The 21307-nt window shown below is 36.7% G+C and overlaps 1 protein-coding gene across 4 annotated transcripts in view; it reads left to right on the top strand.

Moving 5' to 3' along the window:
• Window positions 1-21307, top strand: part of UNC80 (unc-80 subunit of NALCN channel complex) — a 203901-nt gene that overhangs the window by 93762 nt on the left and 88832 nt on the right. For 2 of the 4 annotated variants that reach the window (XM_076005903.1, XM_012751443.3), the window contains exons 24-29: window positions 1234-1369; window positions 4406-4539; window positions 10828-10993; window positions 16021-16224; window positions 18174-18274; window positions 20521-20721. In XM_076005903.1, the coding sequence (XP_075862018.1) occupies window positions 1234-1369; window positions 4406-4539; window positions 10828-10993; window positions 16021-16224; window positions 18174-18274; window positions 20521-20721 (942 nt within the window). The remainder of the gene's footprint in view (window positions 1-1233; window positions 1370-4405; window positions 4540-10827; window positions 10994-16020; window positions 16225-18173; window positions 18275-20520; window positions 20722-21307) is intronic. The other 2 variants (XM_012751444.3, XM_012751445.3) reach the window with 1 other exon arrangement.

Here is a 21307-nt window from a genome sequence, read left to right on the forward strand (position 1 = left end):
TGGTGGTTTTGTTTTTAAGTTTTATTTTGTTTGCTTAAAACTTCTCAAGTTAGCAGCTGAAATTTTCAGATCCTGCATTATCTTTTTACACTGTTTTCTCATCAGCATGGTTTTTTCTTCCTGGGTTTTAGCTCCTCACTTAATTACAGGGTTTAATGAGACCTCTTTGTTTCCAGATATCTAAGACATTCAAAATGTCTTTTTATTTAAAGAGTTCTGATCATACCTTTGTATGTTGGTTTCCAGTAGTGAGTATATTTTCTTGCATGCCCAGAATTTAGTAACTTTTCTAAATATTTGGAAAGTATGATACAGAAAAAAATAAAAAAACTAGCTGGAATTTTGTTCTTACTAAAGGACAGAGTAACCAAACTGTCAAACTCCAAGTTCAGTGATAAGTTTAACTTTTTCCCTGACCCTCCTTCCTAAACCTGTGTCTCTTCTATTGTTGCATATAGTAGATGGTTGGCATGTAAGAGGAATTAGATAGAGATAGTGTTTTGTGTCTCTTCTTATGGAAAATTCCTTTTGGAAAATCAGACAGTAGTGCATGATGATTCAGAAAAACAAGGGTGTTGGTTCTAAGAATACCATATAAAAGCCAATATTGTCCATGTACTAAGTTATTAAAAGTCATATTTCTAATGTCATTGTTCAGTACTCTACCAAAAGAAAAGCATTTCTTACTAACTCATAGAGTATAATGGAAGGAGGAACAAAGTCTATAAAAGAAGCCAATAAGTACATACATAATGGCAGATAGAAATAAAATTGCAGCAACAGAATTCTTGCCAACTTCCAAACTCATTAGCATGACAGTGACGTGCCCATAAAATAGCTTAATCAGAAGCACTCTGAGGAACTGTGCCTCCTTATTTTTTACTGCAATAAAATCCTTCATTAAAAACAACTGCATACTTCTTTATATCAGACCTATAAAATAAATGACTTTTGAGTAAATGGAAATACTTTCAGAAAAAAACATTTGTATAAATATACAAAGGTGTCATTCCAGTTTCTACAAATCTTTAGACAAAATGACTGTAGAGATACTGACAAATTTCTTTTATCTCTGGGTTTTCATATTGGCAAATATGGTGGAAACAACACTATGGCGTCCAGAGATAACTTACGTGGAAATAATTGGTGGATTATGTCATCTGTAATGTGAAAGCCTATTTTAGAGTCTGATAATACTTTGTGTTATTTCATTCTTTTTTCTCCTTGTGGTAGGCAATTGGCATCCGACTGAATGAGCTGTGCCACGGGGAGAGTGAGAGCCCAGCCAACCTGCTGGGTCTCATTTACGACGAGGAGACCAAGAGGAGACTGAGAAAGGAGGATGAGGAGGAAGACTTTTTAGATGACAGTAAGGAGACTCCCTTTACTACAAGAACCCCTGCTTGTAAGAACCTCTGCTTTAGGAGCACTTAATATTTCTCTCTCCTCTTTCACATTCTTACCACCTTCCCATGTCTCTCCACTGCACCTTCTCCCCCTTTCCCCATGCATGGATGTAAAGCATGTGCATAAAGCCACACAGGAAGACAAGAACCAGAAAGAGAAGACGATGGACAGGGTCAAGGAGCTGCAGACAGTGTGGAACACCCATTACTTTTTTGTCTCTGATTCTTGCTATTATATAAAGATTAGTATTAGGCCTCTCTGAGAGAATAGAATTGTGGGAAATTACTGTCCCAGAAGAGATTTTTTCAGGCTTCGTGTTTTATTATTGCTCTAGCAAATAAAGTCAGACCAAATACAATTGAACAAAAAACACTTTCCAAATGACTAATATATTGAAATATTTTTAAAAGTATATTATAGCATTTAACATGAAATTTAAATATTAAAACACTCAGAGGTTGCAGAACTGTGAATGTCTGCTATACTGTATTTATTTATAAGATTTAGAATTGAGACCCATCATAGAAGAGTAGAGATAGATTCCTGTCACATCCTTCTCCAACACCATTTTGTGCATACGTGTGTTCTGTACCACACAAGCTGTGTGTATGTGTACCACTGCCTTTTATGGAGGATAAAATTCCAGTTATGGTTATGAAATCAGTATCTTTATAGTGAAGATAATGAAATCTCTTCCTCTTGACCTTTCCTTATAGTTTGACATTCCAGCTCCCTAGTTATATTTGAAGGGTTTCCTTCATTAGGTAGTGCCAAACCTACTGCATCCTTCAATTGTAAAAGGATGGATAGAGTGTAACACTGAACAAAACTAAATAATAATCAAAGAAAACCCTTATAGTCTTCTTTTCCACTTTCATACCAAGAATTTTTTTTCCATTGTTTAATCATTTTGTCCCTTCTAAGATCTTATCTAATAAGAGAAAATCTTCTTGACTTAGTGTTGACAAAACACCAAATTCTCACTTTAGTCTTTCCAGCATAATGAAGAAACTTGGCCCCCAAGATAGTCTAGCCAGGCATCCTCAAACTACGGCCTGCGGGACACATGCGGGTGTTTTTGCCCGTTTGTTTTTTACTTCAAAATAAGATATGTGCAGTGTGCATAGGAATTTGTTCATAGTTTTTTTTTAAACTATAGTCAGGCCCTCCAACGGTCTGAGGGATAGTGAACTGGCCCCCTGTTTAAAAAGTTTGAGGACCCTTGGTCTAGACTGTCTTAGAATGTCTCATGGAATTAAGTCTGATCCAGAGGAAGGCTTGAGGATTATCCAGCCATCACAGAAGCTAGTAAAGGCCTTCCATAAGACCCATCTAGCCAGAAGCCATCTGCAAACCACCCTGTACCTTCCAGGGACCCTAAGAACACAGAGATGCTGAACCAACATTAAACAGATGCATTGTTCTAGGCCAAAACAAACTTGAATCTCCATGAGACCACATAAGTATCATTTACCAATATGCTATGCCTGGTATATTAGCTTTTTTGTTGAAACTACATAGAACTAAAACCTTGAGTATTCTAACAGGATATTTCATATGATAGCCATGAGACAGCCTGGACAAAGACCAAGTTCATTGTTTACAGGACTGATAGGAAGACTCTGGATGATAACCTCAAGAATAAAAGGACAGACTCAGAGGTTGACACTGCAGTCTAGTGTTCATTATTGTTTAAGTGTTTCACACCCAGGTAATTTTTAGTCATACAGCCTCCATTAAATATAAGATTGATATGTCTGATTTAGCTCCACTTTCAAGTCAATACATAGCTCATCTTGCATTTAAAAGCTAATTATGGTGCAAGCAACTTTCAATCTGGAAATTCTACAGAAGTTTGTCTTTTCTGTTCTTAATGAGAGGCAAACTCTTCAGCCACATATTAACTCTGGAGAGAAAATAATGGTTTTCATGAAGAAACAATAGCTTAGCTATCTTCAGAAAGACCATAATTTCTACCTATTGTCAACTGAAATCATGAAGATCTATTCTATTCAATTAAGAAAGCCTAGCACTCAGGAAACATTTTAGAGATATTTTTAGGAATGTTGACATGCAATGATACTGTGATTGCTTGATGAGTTGATTCATTCAAAATAGGTAACTATTTTCTTTCTTTTATGAGAGACAGAACTCTACATGGCTTCGATCTTTTCTGAACACTGTTAAGTAATCAGTGCATTTCTGTATTATTTGTGATGACACATATCAGAGAATTAATCCTAAGAATTTTAAAAGTCAATATGATGTCACCTTGGCCATTATCTGTCTTTAGAGCAAAATCTACTAGTTGGCCTATGGTGGAGATAATGTTTTACTAATTCAAAGACCAATATTCTTCAGAGAAAAACAAATATTTGCACACTTCTAGTGTAGCTGTGCCTTAATATAACAGGCTAGCTTATGTAAACTGTATGATCAGGTAAGTATATCTTGTCTGTGTTGCACAAACACATCTAGGCTAGAGCTGAAACTTCACTGCCCTCAGAACAGCAAGACAAACATCTCGCATAAAATGAGCTGATATGATTTTTATAATTCCAAATCCAGTTTCTTGCCTTGTACATAGCCTAAATCTGAATGAATAACAGTGTGGAAATTTTGCAAGACTCCTTTCCATTTCTGTTTTCATTAAAAGCCTTTCTAGTTTAGTTGGAGCTGCATTTTATTACTCTATGACGCTTTAAGGAAAATAATTTAGTTCTACTTGTCTGATACTTCAATACTGAGGCATTCTTTATAGAATGACACAATGGAGGAAGAAAAAGGTATATGAGGATGCATAAATTATGCTAGAAAGAATATGTAAATTGAACTTATATAGGTAAAATCCTCACATGTAATTTGATTTTGGACATGTATAGGTAACATTCTCATATGCAATTTGATTTTACATATGTGTAGCTATGTCCATCAAACTGTGCCTCTCTGTATGTTTTACTGGTTTGTCTTCTTATGAAAGAACTCTTTCGTTCCATAGGTACTGTGAACCCCTCTAAATGCGGTTGCCCCTTTGCATTGAAGATGGCAGCATGCCAGCTTCTCCTGGAGATTACCACCTTCCTGCGGGAGACCTTTTCTTGCCTGCCCAGACCTCGCACAGAGCCTCTGGTGGTAAGTGAAAGCTTGCATGTTAACAACCAGGCTGCGTGGAGAGGCCAGACATGACTAGGTTTCCAGTATTCAGTCTTTTTAAACACCCAATGGCCACTGTATCACATAATTTAAAAATTCAACCAAGGGATTTTCATACATATAAAGAAATACTCTATTCTTTACTAAAAATAATAACTCCAAAGTTGACCTAAAAATCACTCAAAATAACACTACTGAGTACAATATTTGATCCTTGTCAGTTATGCTGGGAATATCTGACGGTCTTTAGGTTCCTTTACCAAGTATGAGGAGTTTCATGGCTAATGTTTTCCAGAACTCGCCAACAGATTTTTTTTTTTTTTTTTTGGTACTGACTGCTCATAAATCTATATAGAAATATGCTTCCACTTCCAATGACTGTTTTCATTTAAATTATGGGTGAAAAGGCTTCAGTGTTTAGTGTCTAAACATCCTCAAATGTATATTATTTCTGTAGTATTCCTTATAAATTGTGGATAGACAGAAAAAATACACCCCCACACACTCACATGTACATAAACATACACTCATGTACCATGTACCCTCAGGGCCTCATTTATTTAACCAAGGAGACAAATACTGTGTTAGAGCCAGGAGTTGCCCTCAGAGCCTGTGGTGCCCTGCACACCTGGGGGCTGATTCTCCCTGTCCCGTAGCTCCCTAATGACATCGAGTTTCCAGTGTTTCTCTCATGGCAGGCATCACTCAGCCAGAGAAGAGGAGCCAGAGAATTTTTTTTTTCCTTTTACCCAAGGTTCATACCAGTCTCCCCCCAAAATTGTTACACTAACAAATTATGTGCTTCCATTTAAGTGAATTTTAGAATCCGCTGCCTCTCTTGCTTTGTAAACCAAACTCGCAGGCATGTGAGAGGCCATACCCCAAGCAAGGCCATGCCCGGTGGGAGCAGGGGAGGGGTGAAAGAGTCAGCGCTCCGGTGTCACGGAGCAGCACCTCTGCCTCTGGGTTTCCAGTGTTCTGGGAAGCCCATTTCCTCACACACTAGAACATAAAATGGATATTTTACAGTTAGAGATATTTATGAGTAAAACATATGTTTTTAAGAGAAACCTACCCTCATTTGGACTGTGGAACTGTGCCATTAGGGTATTGGAAGGAAGTTCCTTCTCCTGCCATTAGGTAATTTCATATTAACCTGGGCCTTTAATTTTCTAAATTACCATTTCACTGTTATATTGAGACTACTCTGTAAAATCAAATCAAGGCCACCACTCAGCACATGTGTTTAGTTTAACCTCAAGTATAATACAATATCTGGTCTGTGGGACTCTGCCAGTGTTATCCCAATCAACATTCTAATTATATTGACATCTTCATGAAGCACAGAGTATATCTACTATTAATTTTTCAGATTTTAATTGGTTACCATTTGATCCATTGTGACAAAAAAGAAATCCTAAAGACTGAGTCAGTTATTTTTGCTCATTTTCAATTCTATAAAGCTGTAGTTTAATGTCCCCTATTGTAACAAATTTTATTTTTTTAAAAATCAATCATATCTTTTAAAAGTTACTATATAACCAACTGGCAGACTCATAGAAAATGCCAAGAAATGAAGCAAAAACAGGACCCGCAGTGATTCAGTCAACAAGAGGAAAATTTTTATTTCTACGCCACCTTTAACTAGGTCTCAGAAAATTTTTTTCCTTACACTAAGATTTCATTGGTAAGTGTAGGTTTATGTATTGTGTTGGGATGAGACTTTTATAACATAAAGGAGGAAAGAAGCTTTTTCTCATACTTGAGCTACCTAACTATAGTTGATAGTAAAGAAAACTCACGCCACATTCTAACCTACTGAACTGTTTTACCAACACACCAATGCTTGAAATTCTTTTCTATTTTTAAATTATGGTCAGAGCACTTAAAATGAGATCTACACTCTTAACAAGTATTTAAGTGTTTAATACATTATTGTTGACTACAGGTATATTACTGTACAACAAATCTCTAGAGTGCTTTCGTCATGCTTCCCTGAAATTTTCTGCCTGTTGGTTAGTAACTTCTCATTGTCCCTCCCTTGAGCCCCTGGCAACCACCATTCCACTCTTTGATTCTATAAATTTGGATATTTTAGATATTTCATCTAAGTAGCATTTGTCTTTCTTGTGACTGGCTTATTTCGCTTAGCATCATGTCCGCAAAGTTCATCCATGTTGTCACATATGGCAGGATCTCCTATTTTCTAAGGCTAGTTTTTTTTTAGAAATTGTACTATATAGTGAATCAACAGACTAAGCATAGATTTAGCCAAAAAGAAATAGTCTAAAGTTTTAATAAAACACTTGCTGCGAGGATACTTACAGACCTTTGGAGCGCTTTATTAGTTCAGTAACAAGTTTAGAGTTATGAAAGTAAATAGCTACCTCAGTGTACAAAACAATATAAGACAATATGCTAATCATATTAGAAGCTACAAATAATCTGATATCTGATGCTTTGTGATGACAAAAGATCAGGCGCCCAAACTTTCTACCAAGAAAAATTCTTTCTGATAGAAATGCCATAAAGTCACTTCCAAAATGGAAGAGATTTTCATGTAAAATATTTGTTTGAAAAAGTCCTAGTTGTATTCAAAATGTGGAAGAGATAGCCAAAGAACTTAAAGTACAATAATTAAAACAAAAGTTAATTTGTTTAACCACAGTTATTTCATGGGTAGAGTCTGGAAAACTCAGGAAGCCCCTGGGTTGGTGGAGAATGGAGATAAATGAAAAGGAAAAATTATATCAAAAGTATTAAAATGTTTTTAAAAATATATTTTTTACCAACTAAACAATTTTTCCGAGATAGAATCCTACATGTAACTTAATTAATGTGCTTTTTTTGTTGTTGTTCCCGAAAGAAACAACTGCTGGCAGCATTTTTATTCACTCTTTTTGTAAACCACACAAATAAATTATGTCTAAAAAAAGGAAAAAGCAGCATTTTTAAAAGATTCATAGTCTAAAACAGCATACTAATCATTTTTTTCTCTAAATATTATCTTCCAAACTTGGGAACAATAAAGGAATTTTTAAAAAATATAATTTTGTGTATAAAACTGCTGGTCTAATAAAATGTTTCCCAATCGAGGCCAGGCACGATGGCTCATGCCTGTAATCCTAGCACTCTGGGAGGCCAAGGCGGGCGGATTGCTTGAGGTCAGGAGTTCAAAACCAGCCTGAGAAAGAGTGAGACCCCCGTCTCTACTGTAAATAGAAAGAAATTAATTGGCCAACTAATATATATATAGAAAAAATTAGCCGGGCATGGTGGCACATGCCTGTAGTCCCAGCTACTCAGGAGGCTGAGGCAGAAGGATTGCTTGAACCCAGGAGTTTGAGGTTGCTTTGAGCTAGGCTGACGCCACAGCACTCACTCTAGCCTGGGCAACAAAGCAAGACTCTGTCTTAAAAAAAAAAAAAAAAAAAAAAAAATGTTTCCCAATTGAATTAGTTAGACCAACAATCACCAAACACCATGGAATAAAAACAATGATTCCCATGAAATGGAGAGATGAATTCATAATAATAAAGAAGAAGGCAGTAAGGAGGTCTCTGTGTGTCTGAATTCATTCATTAGTAAAAACAGCGTAATATTGGATGTTTTTATGAAATATTGCACTACAGGCTGTACCAACTGTACCAATGGGATTTTTAAAAATCAGGTTATAAAAAATATACTGCTGGATTTCAGTTATAAAATCAGAAGCAAAATACAGAAGCTGGATTCAGTTGTAAAATCAGAACCAAAACACAGTTTATATATACCAAGATTAAACTGATGAATATTTATTAAGAGTAGAGTATAAGCAAGGTTGTGTGATGGTTACAGGGGTAGAGATGGGGTGGTATAGAGATGAATATATTTGTAACAGGAGAACTAACACATAAAAACTATTTACTGAAGCAAAATATGAGTGGCCCTGAGAAAGTAGCATAGGGCTATGGCTGGCCAAAGAAGGGACAGGAAAGATCCAAGGAACCTTCTTAGAAGATGTCATATTTGAATGTAGTTTTGAAAACTTAGGTGGGATTTTGACAAGCAGATAAAAGAAGAAATTGGAAGGGATAACTACTTTTGAGAATCAGAATTATTATATTATTACTTTGAGTCCTCAACTAAGAAATTTCCCTAATTGAGCTTGGCTACCGCGATGGGAAGTAGATTATATTTTCTTTTCCTAAAAGAGTTAATTTCAGGGAAGCAATTATAATTCTAGGAATACATTCCTAGAATATTTTTGACAATGTTAAAATAGATTCTATGTAGTTCCTGTATTTTTCTAGAAGTGATTTAACTTTTTGACTATCAAAGTGTAACTTCTGTTCTTAATCCAAAAGGAAAAGAATAAACATGCGAATTCTAAAATTTCATTTTGTTGATGACAATCAAAAGCATAAAATATTAATCTTGGTGCAAACTAGGTTTTTAAAAATATTTTTGTTTTGTGTATCTATTTGAATCTGATGTCAGGATTAGAAAAATACTGTATAAAAATAAAGTTAGCATTTTATATATTTTTTCATATCCTCCAAAAGTGCTTTATATATATATAATTAAAATATTATCTTTAGGATGAGCAAGTCTCTATTCACAGAATAGGTCAAATTTTCAATTTAGGACCTCAAGGCTAAACTTCTACTAAATGATTGTATACGCTTTGGGTAGAGGCCCAGTAAGTGGGATTGCTAGGTCAAATGATAGTTCTACTTTTAGTTCTTTGAGGTGTCTCCATATTATTTTCCATAGAGGTTGTACTAATTTGCAGTCCCAGCAGTGTATGAGTGTTCCTATCTCTCTGCATCCACATCAACATTTGTTGTTTTAGGACTTTTTGATAAAAGCCATTCTCACTAAAGTTAAGTAATATCTCATTGTGGTTTTGATTTGCGTTTCTCTGATGAATAGAGACGTTGAGCAATTTTTCATACGTATGTTGGCCATTATTCTGGCTTGGGTGGTGCAAAGGCAATATATGTAACCAAAATGTTTATACCCCAGTAATATTCTGAAATTTGAAAAAAAAAATAGTAATTATACACCCCATGCTTACATTACTATATGGAAGGGATCATTCTGTTCATCAGCAGAGAGTGATAGAACCACTCTTATACCTAGGTCATCCTAGAAGGGAGTAAGAAACTCCCCCAGTGCATGATTCTGTTTGGAGCCTTTGGTCCTCACACGTGAGATTTCTTAAGCCTGAATTGCCTTTCTCCACTTGTTTACCAAGTGAACTTTACTTAATCTTCAAGGCTTAACTCAAGTATCGCTTCTGTATTCATTTTCTATCTCTGCTGTAACAAACTACCACATATTTAGTTATTTACAACAGCACACACATGTTATCATGTAGTTCTGGATGCCAGAAGTCCAAGACAAGTTTAACCGGGCTAAACCAAGATGTTCTCCAGGTTACGTCCCTTTACGGGCTCCAGGGAAGCATCTGTTTCCTTGCCCTTTATTCCTCTTCTAGAGGCCACTTACATTTCTTGGCTTGTGGCCCCTTCCTTTATCTTCAAAGCCAGTAACATATCTCTCTGATTGAAATTCCATAGTCACATCTTCCTCTGACCACAGGCTAGAAAGGTTCTCCACTTTTATGGATTTGTGAAATTAGATTGGGCCTAATAGCTAATACAGAATAATATCCCTGTCTTAAGGTCCTTAAGCTCGATCACATCTACAAAGTCCCTGTTGCCATGTAAACTAACATATTTACAGGTCCCAGGGATGGACACCTTTTGGGGGGGGGCATTATTTTGCCAACCACAGTTTTAAGTCTTATTTCTAAGCTTTCAGACTTGGAATTTATCACCTGTTTGCCTTCTCACTTTCCATTTGGGGATTCTGAGTTTCTTTAGGGAAAGAATGATTTTTTATTTATTGCTCAGTACCTATCACATTCATACTTAATGCAAGATTATTTCATAAACCGATAAAGGCCAAAGATGCAGCCAACACTGTGGACAAAGAGTTAGAAGGTGAGGAACCTGGTTCCAGATTTGGAACAAGGTCTATGCTGATGGAAGGTAAAGTATCTCAGGATAAAGGCAAAAACTATGAGGTAGGGAAGATTTTTATTTATTTTTTAATTCAAGATGTGGTTTTTATGGCCATGATCAAAAATTGGCATTAGATAAAGGAATTTGGATGTTCACGTGCAGTTGTACATCACTCAAAGTGGAGGGAGGCTTGCCACAAGACCAGTGCATTGCTGGGGAGATGCCAGCACTCACGTGCTCCTCGCTGACATTTCAGGACTTAGAGAGCTGCAGACTTCGTTTGGATCCTGAGTTGGACCGCCACAGATATGAGAGGAAGATCAGCTTTGCTGGGGTTTTGGATGAAAATGAAGACTCAAAAGATTCTCTCCACAGCAGCAGCCACACCCTCAAATCAGATGCAGGTGTTGAGGAGAAGAAAGGTATGGAAAAACAAGGATTATTTTCATGTTTCAAGGATTATTTCATGTTTCAGGGTTTCTCATAAGATATTTGGTCTGGGATTTTAACGACAAAATTGTGTGCCCAAAATTTTGGCTACATATAATACTGCTGGTATAGGCTCAATGACATAGGAAACCATACTTGTAGAGATTCGACTCTGCAGTCAGAGAGGCCTGGCTTCTAATTCCAGCTCAGCAACTGTCCATAGCCCACTGAATCTAAGATGCTGTCAGTTGTAAGATGAACCATCATAATAAGAAAGGAAAAACACTCCTAATTCAGTTCTCAGGCAATAATTTCTTGTTACTTACCTTATATTTTATTCTTATTGAAAGAAGACTTTCAGATTTAATTTGATATAGCTCTTTATTATTATTACATATCATTCTTGTGCAACAAAAAATTATAAATAAAATTAAAGTTTTTCCAAACCATCTTCAATTCAGAGTTCAAATTTCTTAATCACTTTTCAGTTTGGAGTTCTCAATGTCTGTGTTTTTCTTTATGATAGTGTCCTTTATGCCATCAGAATGTTAGTGATAGATCATTTCTTAAATAGATTCATAAAAGGAGTAAGTTATTTGTGCTAATTAAGCCAACTTGCAAATTGTATAAAGTTAGCCTACCTTCAATCCCTCTTCAGGAAATATGTCCGATTTACAATCTCACCCACTCTCACACCCCTCACTACCACCTGGCTCCTTGGGGTAGAAGACACTGTCTCCCCTTCTGTATATCTTGCTGCTGGTGCTATAGAAGTTCACATGGACACAAGCAATAATAAAGGTATCACAATTGCTGCTGGCAGTAGTGATCTAAAATATCATTGATTGTATGACAAATCCCAATTTATTCCAGATATGTTAAGATTTGAAAAAGTTGTGCATCTTAAAAGGGGTGAAATATAGTAACTCACTGTGTGGCTTTGTCCAAGTTATTTACCTTCTAAGCATAGTTTCCTTTTCTGTAAAATTGGGTTAATAACACCTACTGCATTGTGACACTGAAAACTTTAAATAAGACAATGCAAGGAAAGCATAAATTTAATATCTGGTATATAGTAGATATATAACAAAGAACTATTGTCATGGTTATTTTTTATCATGAGGTATAGATTAGAACCCACATAGAAAATCCTAACTATGAACTAAAGATTGCAAAGTTTTAAGTTGCTTTCTAGATTCTCCTTTAAACTGTCAGCTTCATGATCTCATTTTGCTTTTTCTTAAATTCCATTGTCTTTTAATGCTTTTCTAATGAATGTCAATTAAAAGATCATTAGCACATTTTTTAAGAGTCAAAGATGATTTTATGCACTGAAGTATTTTGTGGTGTCTTATAAACAATGACTCAATAAATATAACTTAATGAATGAATGATTCTTAGAAGGAATAGCCCTATATAGAGGGCTATTTCTATATATGAGTATACAAAACACAAAATACTTAAATTCTTATAAGGAATGGATAAACACTGGTAAAATTTGAATATTACAAGATCAGAATATCACATCTTAATAGTTAATAGCTAATAACATTAGAAGAAGGATAAGCCAAGTCCTAAGCAATTTCTGAGTATGAAGAAGTATCAAATCAATATTTTTTCAAATATGACTACTTCAGACAAGAATACCTGCACATGATGAGAAAATTCATTTTTTAAACTAATCTCAAAGGGATTTTAATTTAGAAAGCAGTCTTTTTTCCCCATTCAAATTTATTTTGCTAATTACCATTTAAAGTAGTCAAATAAAAATTGTTAATACTGACATGGCTAAACTTGAGCAGAGTAAATTCTATACCCATTTAAAAAATAAAATATTAATTTTTAAGGACACCTTAATTTCATGATTGTTTATATAAATTGCTTTTAATGTCCAAACACTCAAATGCTTAGTATTTTTCTCCTCACTAAATGGCTAAGTTAATTTATGAAAGTTGTTTAATAAATGAAGAAAAGAAAACTGAAACTATAAATAAAATAAAAACATATCCCTAAAATGTACTTAAAGAGTTGGCAAAAATCTTCCCAAAGATTCCTAAATATTCCTTAATCTACTTGACAAATTGATGTCAGTGACTAAAGCCAATGTGAAAATGGGAACAATGGGGAGTCTGCTAACTAAGAGTATTAAAATTTTATATTATTTGTTTTTATGAAACCTAAAAATGTAAGTTTCGGAAATAAACAACTAGAGGACAATTCAGATTTTACCAAGGAAAACTAAAGTGAAATAACTCTTAGAACTAAAAATGTATGCCTAAAATCCCAAAGCAGAATCTGTCAAACCATTTTACCCATATTCCCAAATACAAACTAAAACTAGTGTTCCAAATTACATGTACTAGTCTAAATCATTCGACAACCATCTACTGAGCACCTGCTATATGCCAGGAACTATCACAGGTTCCTAGAATACAGCAATGAACAGAAAATTTTTCTCACGTATGTTTTAACTTCTATTAACCAATGGTTAATAGCTAATAGTTATTCACATACTAGTGAATAATCTAAAATACCAGACTTTTAAGTGGAGATAACTGATACAAAGAAAAACAAGTTCAGGGTCAAAGCTGTGACCTGGACTGTGAGGGAATGAGTCAGGGAAGGCTCCCACAGTTGACATTGAGCAGAGAACTGCGTGACATGTAGGAGCCAGTCATGCAAATGGCTGAGGAAGGAATCTCCAAACAGAGGCCACAGTGAGAACAAGGCTCTGATGCAAGAATGAACTTGGAGCATTTGAGGAAGGGCGAAAAGACCAAGGTGGCTGCAACAGAATGAGTTGGGGGAAGCGTGGTAGGAGACGGGTCAGAATGTTATGCAAAGCACAAACAGAGTCTGGTAGGTACAGTTAGAAATTAAATTCTATTTTAAGTGTGTCAGAGACCTATTGGAAGGTTTGACTGGAAAAGTGATGTAATGTGTGTTTTTATGCATTTGAAAGATGACTTGAGCTATGGGAGTGGGGGAGAGGCAGAGCAATTAGGTAGCTACATTATTCTGGGGAAGAAGGGATGGGGCTTTCAAAGTCCTGTTGGCATTTTGAAGAGTAGAGCCAGCAGGACTTGCTAATGGGTACAGTGTGGGGTGAAAGAATAGGAGGTGAAAGAAAAGGGAGGGAAAGATGTTTCATCCAATTTAGATGAATTTGTTTCACTTGCATACTAGTTCTTGTTGTCATGGAGATAAAAGCTAAAATTCAGTGCTGTACAATTAACTGATGTTTTTCATGTGCAATACCAAATCAAATCTGAGTTCTAACTGCTGTGCCCCTTCTAAATGACCAATGCTATAATTCTGAACCTTCATTTTCCAGTGCTATAAGATGTCTTTAATTATGTTTGGTGGTAGAACAGGTTCTCAAAATTAAATTTCTTTCAGATCACATTAATTTGAGATTATTTTGTTGCATCCATAAGCTGAAAGGTGTCATAAAATCAGGCAAAGAGTGTTAATGCGTGCCTGTATAAAAATGCAAGAATTATCTCTCTAATCTTTTTTCTACTTCCCAGTCTATTAATGCTTACACATGAAATTGCACTAGTAGTCATTAAAAATGATAATTATATTCTGTTTCAAACATATTTCAAAAGATATGATAAAGTCTCAACTATTTTGTATTGAAAAATACAATGGGCGTTGTGCAATAATTAAAATATAGTATTATAGTTCATAGTCTTTGTGGAATCTATCTAACTGGTGTTGCAAGAAATTCCATCCAGATGTGAAATTCTATTTAATGTGTTCAGGGAGCTCCATGAGGCCTTTATTAGCTGACTGGTGATAATTTTAGTCTTTCTCAATCACAAGAGTAAATCAGAGATTAAACATTCACATTGTTCAACAGAAATTCTTCTGGGCTCCTTTATGTGGCATTAAAAGTATACATTTAACTAACATTTTAAAGAGTTATATAAGTTTTATCACAGTCACATATTCATTCTACTATGGGTGGGAAACCAGAAACAAAATGCAAACTCTCTGATTGGGACTTTTAAAAATAATAACTATGCCTTAAATAATTAGTAAGAAAGTGTATTCATCCCTTAAGAAGGTAAGCTTACAAAACTGGCCCCTTCCTGAAAATGGACTTTAAGCCCTGAAAATTTTATATATCCCATCCTTATAAAATCATCAATGTGTGACAACACCAATCTTCAAAAGAAAAGGAAGGAGGTATGTATATGACTATGGGAAATAAGAATGCTTTTGACTTTTTTTAAAAATTAGGTTTCAAGTTTAAACATGTTTTTTTTACTTTCCTTACTGATCACTGTTTCTTCCAGAACACAAAAGATGAATAATGCATGTTCTTCTTGGTACACATAGACTGTAAGGTTGGCTCAGGGTGTTGCACCATTTCGACTCACCTCTCACCCAGCCTTTTGACTGAGAGAAGGATGCTATGAAATCACTAGGTGCATTGCAAATGGAACCATTTCACACTCATGCTCACCCAAAGCACCCCAATGAAAACAGATCCTTTAGTGCCTTTGCTGAGGAGCAGAGCAGAACCCACTGCTGACTGTTGGAGAGAGAAGCACCTCTTGTTTTTATTTTTTAATGAGGTATTCCAAAATGAAGGGGTTTACATGACAGCTCTCAGAATTCTGTAAGTCCCATTTCAAGAGAAAAACAAAAACAGATGGTTTGTGGTTCTATTGCATCGAGTAATCACATGATATAAATGTACTAACAGTCCTGTTTGCTGCTGCTGCAAGGACACACTCATGCTTGTGAACCCTGGGCCAGAAAGAGAGCAGGTTGTTCCCAGCCCCAATGAACTTTGTGTCTAAAAAAGAAGCTGCACCAGCCCTTGCTGGTGGCCCTAGCCTCTTGCCTGCAAGACTGAGGGCTCGGGAGGAGCCTCTTATCCAAAAGTGCTGCTTATTCAGGCCAACAGAGAGGAGGCTGATCAGGGACAAGTTGGGGAGAGCTTGATTATAACACTGGCTGGGGAAAACTAAAGGGGAAAAAGCCCTATTTTATTCTTTCAATACAGTTCCCAGCAGGAAGATCAGGATAGGAGGTTCTCGCCTGCTCCAGATTAAAGGAACCCGCAGTTTCCAGGTGAAGAAGGGGGGTTCCTTGTCCAGCATTCGCCGGGTCGGCAGCTTAAAGAGCAGCAAGTTATCACGGCAGGACTCAGAGTCTGAGGCTGAGGAGCTGCAGCTGTCCCAGAGCAGGGACACTGTCACTGACCTAGGTAACATAGAGGAGTGGGGTGTGCAGGGACGTGGGGGGTAGGAAGACAGAGCTCAAGTCCTGAAACGACCTGAAGTCCATTTTCTTACACATAAACAGATGGAGGGCAGAGCCATAGGTTAGATAACTCATTCAGTCAGAAAACCATACTACCTTCTAGAGTCACCAGTCACCCTCTCAAGTGAGGCTGCTCAAGTCTTAATGGGCATATGGGTCACCTGGGAGTCTTGTTTAAATGCAGATTCTGATTCAGCAGATCTGGGGTGGGGATCTGGGATTCTACATTTTTAACAAGCTTCCTGGGTGGAGCTGATGCTGTTGATTCAATGACCATGCTTTGAGCAGCGAGGATATAGCATATACATTAGGGAAAGAAAACACTTTAAAGACAGAGATCTTTTTTTGAAATCCCTATCTTCTGATCAGGACCTTCTAAGTCAAATGTAGAAATTCCCTTGGAGTCGGCTATATTTTAAAGTCTCTATTTAACAGTAAAAATGACCAAAATGTCAGAGAGGAAAGATTGTCTTGACCTGACAATTAGTAATTTTCATTTAACTTCTCAGGGATTGTTTTTTCTCTAACTATCCCGTGGGAATAATTCTATTTACTTCTTGCCTACTCTGTGGGAATGCTGTAAAGATAAATTACAAGATGGTTATAAAATGTGTTAAACACCTAAGAATGAACTTTATGTGCAAGGAAAACATTAGAGTTGTAGATTGTCACTGTAGGGTCCACAGAGACTCCAAATCCCAAAATATGTTAGTCCAAAATATTGGCCCCGATTAGCATAATAGACAAGAAAAAGATTAAGTAGGCATGCAGGTAGAGCTCACCAGCTGCATAGCATTAACTATTAGGTAAAAGTTGAAGCCCATTCCCTTTGCCATCTAGTCTCTATATGAAAAGCAAAATAGAAAACTCTCCTTTCTAGGTAGGTAGTTTTAAAAGTAATAAATGTGGATAAATTATCGATTCGAGTCTGCTGAAATAGAAGCTGAGTACATTTAATCAAAGAAAGTTTAAAATAGGAAATGTTTCTACGTCCACCCACCCTCGCCTTTGAAAATAGCTAATTTATGCATTACTTAAGATTCAGCTTATTTTTTAAGGAGACAATTAAAAAAATCCTGTGACATCTTTTGTTACAGGTCTGAAGCTATAACATTATCATCACTTAGTTTGGGGGGAGGGAAGTATTGTAGTTAATTATTTGAATTGATCAAATTATCCTGACCAGTTGAGTCAAAATAGCCAGCCTAGAAACATTGTTTTGTCATCAAAAAGACCCATAAAAGCTTTTAAATTCAAGGGAAAACCATGCTGTGTAGTATAATAAGCAGCGAGTTGTTGAGAGATGTCTCCTTCATACTTTTCCAGAGAAAGGAGTTTGGACACAAGAGTTGTCCACAATTGGACATAATTGCTTCCAAATTCCCTTAGTTTCTCTGAGGTACCTGCACATCTTTGAAATAGTTCTGACAGAAAAGTCTAGTTGCTAGAGCAATAGCGGTAGCTGCAGTCACGGCAACAGTGGAGGCAGCAGCTCACTAAGAGGCCACTGCAGATGGGTTGGGGGCCCTACTTATCTATACCTGCGAGGTCTGGTCAGTCTGGAATGGATTTGGGCACACTCAATCAATAACTAGCTCATCTCAGCAATTCAAGGACTTGACTCTGTTTTTCTTTTTTTTCTCTGCTCCCATCTCTCAAAATGGAAGCCACCATAACAGAGATCATAAATGTCTTTGAAATTGCCAGTTCAGCTGGTGGTGAAGGGAACAGCTCCTGTTAATACTCTGCCAACAAAGTTAGTGCTATGCCCTGTAATCTACTGGGTCATGGTAGTCTGCCCTAGGATTCAAAAGCATGGACAACTATGCCATACCAGTATGCTCTCAACAGAGACCAAACATTGAAACCTTTCATGTTATTTTTCTTTTGAAGAAGGGAGTCCTTGGAGTGCAAGTGAGCCCAGCATTGAGCCAGAAGGAATGAGTAATGTCAGCACGGAGGAAAATTACCACCGAAACATGTCATGGCTTCATGTAAGTAGAAATCTCAGAAAGAGCCCTAAGATCAATTTCTTTTGGCATTAGGGAAGATCCACAGAGGAAGGACAAAGGATTACACTAAACCATCAATCCAATTTTGCCTCTAAGAGAAAACAGAGGCTTATATTTTAGCTGAATCTCTCAACACTCTTTAGGATTGGTATTATGCTGGATTGTATTCATTTTAAGCTTTACTAAGACAAAGGTCTTCCGTTATGGCTGGGTTATAGGTCACCATAAGCCAGGGAAGACCATAAGGGATTAGGCCAAGTTGGTGGTCAAGATAACCTGAGTGACACAGTTGGGGCATCGCCATCAGTTTTATACAGGTCACCAGGAGTGCTAAGAGCAAGAACATGGTGTCAGTCTCGGGTATATATTGGATCAAATTGTAAATCAGGACAAGGATATTCTAAGATGATGAAGGTCACACTTCAAAGAGCTATCTAAAGGGCATAGGCAGGAAGGGATCCCAAGGAAACTTTGGACATACGTTGGAGTTCAAGATTGGAGCTGGGTGTGAAGAAAGAAGAAGGAGAAAGGTAAGGAAGCGTACATAATCTGAGATATACAATTGGCAGGATACTCCAGCACCATCATTGGTCATAGATACACGCTCTTACTATTCCTCCTGAACTTAATCTCACTTCCTGGCAGGTTTAGGTAAGGGCTAGCTGGTGCATTATGCTCTTCAGAGTATACAGTGCTGCGCCTTCAATATGGAAATAGTCACTAGAATTGCCTGATTTTAAGAATCTCTGAGGCAGCTGATTTTAAAGTAACCTTTTTAGTGAAGTCTAACCTAAACATTGGAAAACATACCAAACCTATGTGTACAGCTCAGTGACTTTTTACAAAGTAAACACACCTGTGTAACCCCTGCCAGATTAAGAAAAACATTATCAACACCTTAGAAACCATACACAGGTCCTCTGTGGTCATTACTCTCCCCTAGAGTAACCACCATTCTACCCTCTGACACCATATGCTAGTTTTGTCTGTTTATGAAATGCATAGAAGTGGTATTATCTTCTGTCTACTCTGTTGTGTCTGCTTCCTTTGGCTCATATAAATGTTAAGCCCTCCAACTTTGTTTTTCTTCTTCTTCAGGATGGCCTGATCTGCTCTTGGCTGGATTCATTGTCATTAAAATCACCTTGTCAATTTCCATTAAGAAAAACATCCAAATCAGCCTTGCACTTAATATATAGGTGAATTAAAACTGAGGAGTTAAAATCTTTATGATATTGAGTCTTCCGATGTCTACAATTGTCCATCACTCCATTTATGTCCCTCCATTGATTTAGAGCCTCTTACATTTCCCTCAACTACACTTTTTAGATTTCTGTGTAGTGTTCCACACATAAACACTCTGGAAGTGTTTATGTAAGAGCAGTGTTATTTCTTTTTTAAATATTTGGAAGAAATCACTGGTGAATATTTTTAGACCTAAAAATTTCTTTGTAGGAGGGTTTTAAATTGTAGTTTCAATTTATATAATACAGTTAAGACCACTCAGATTTTCTATTTCTTCTGGGAGCAGTTTAGGTAAATTGATATTTTTTCCCTAGGAAGTTTTTCCTTTAATCTGAATTTTCACATATATTAACAAAGATTATTTATAATATTCTCTTAAGATTATTTTAAATTCTTTAGGGTTTACACTGATGTACCTTTATCAATTCTGATATTGGTAGGTTGCCTTCTCCTTTTTTTTTTTTTTGATCAGTCTTGCTAGGAGTTTGTCAATTTTATTTATCTTTTCAAAGAACCAGGTTTTGGTTTTGTCATTTTGGGAATGTTGAGGTTTTGTTTCATTAATTTCTGCTATTGTCTTTATTAATTCCTTCTACATTTTTAGTTTAATTTGCTTTTCTTTCCTTAATTTGTTGACTGAATATTTATCTGGAAAATATGTTTTTAAGTTCAGAATCTCTCCATTTGAAAATGTTTGGAAACCATACACTTCACAATAATTGTTTTAAGTTTTTGAAGATCTATTAACTTTTTATTGTTTCAAAGAGATCCTTCCATCAAGTATGAATGGAGGGAGAACAAAAGGCCAGTGGACAAAGACTTGTAACTCTTCGTTCTCCTATGGGAATTATTGCATCACTGCAGTTTCAAGTCCCATCAAGGGAAGCTGACATTCCCACTTTCCGTTTTCTGACCAACAGAAATGTTCAGTTTGTCTATACCCTGAATTGCCTGGTTGAGTCTCAGGGGTGTTTGTGTTGCAGGTCATGATCTTGCTGTGCAATCAGCAAAGTTTCATCTGTACTCACATTGACTACTGCCACCCCCACTGCTACCTGCACCACAGCCGCTCCTGTGCCCGGCTGGTCAGGGCCATCAAGCTGCTCTATGGAGACAGCGTGGACTCCCTCCGAGAGAGCAGCAGCATCAGCCACGTGGCTCTCCGAGGCAAGAAACAGAAAGAGGTAAGTAAACGATCACTGGATGATAATATATCAATAATAGGGAAAATGATGTCCTAACAATCTTTTCTCTGGAAATAAAAAAAATTTCAGGCAACTACTATTGTATAAGCCAGGCTACTGGTTTGTGTGGTGTGAACAAAGGTAGAAGATGAGTGCAAGAAAGACAAATGCTTTCCCCAGTTGTGTCTTATTTCTGTAAATAAATGTGACTGCATAGGGGTGGTGGTGCCTCCCTCCAAAGACATTCACATCAACCCCTGGAACCTGTGCATGTGTTACCTCACATGGAAGAAGACACTGCAGATGTGATCAAGGCTTTTATCTTGGGGAGATTATCTGGATTATCCTGGTGTACTCAATGTAATCACAAGGGTCCTTGTAATTTTTTCTTTTTTTACAAAAATGAGTCAGTAAAGTCAAGGGCAGAGGAAGGAGATGTACTGACAGAAGCAGAGGTCAGAGTTATGCAGGGCCATGAGCCAAGGAATGCGGGCAGCCTCTAGAAGCTAGAAAAGGCAAGGAAATGGATTCTCCCCTAGAACCTCCTGAAGGATCCCAGCCCTGCCAAGCATTTAGACTTCTGACC

Source organism: Microcebus murinus, chromosome 8 (genome assembly GCF_040939455.1).
Source record: "Microcebus murinus isolate Inina chromosome 8, M.murinus_Inina_mat1.0, whole genome shotgun sequence".
NCBI classification, from domain to species: domain Eukaryota; kingdom Metazoa; phylum Chordata; class Mammalia; order Primates; family Cheirogaleidae; genus Microcebus; species Microcebus murinus.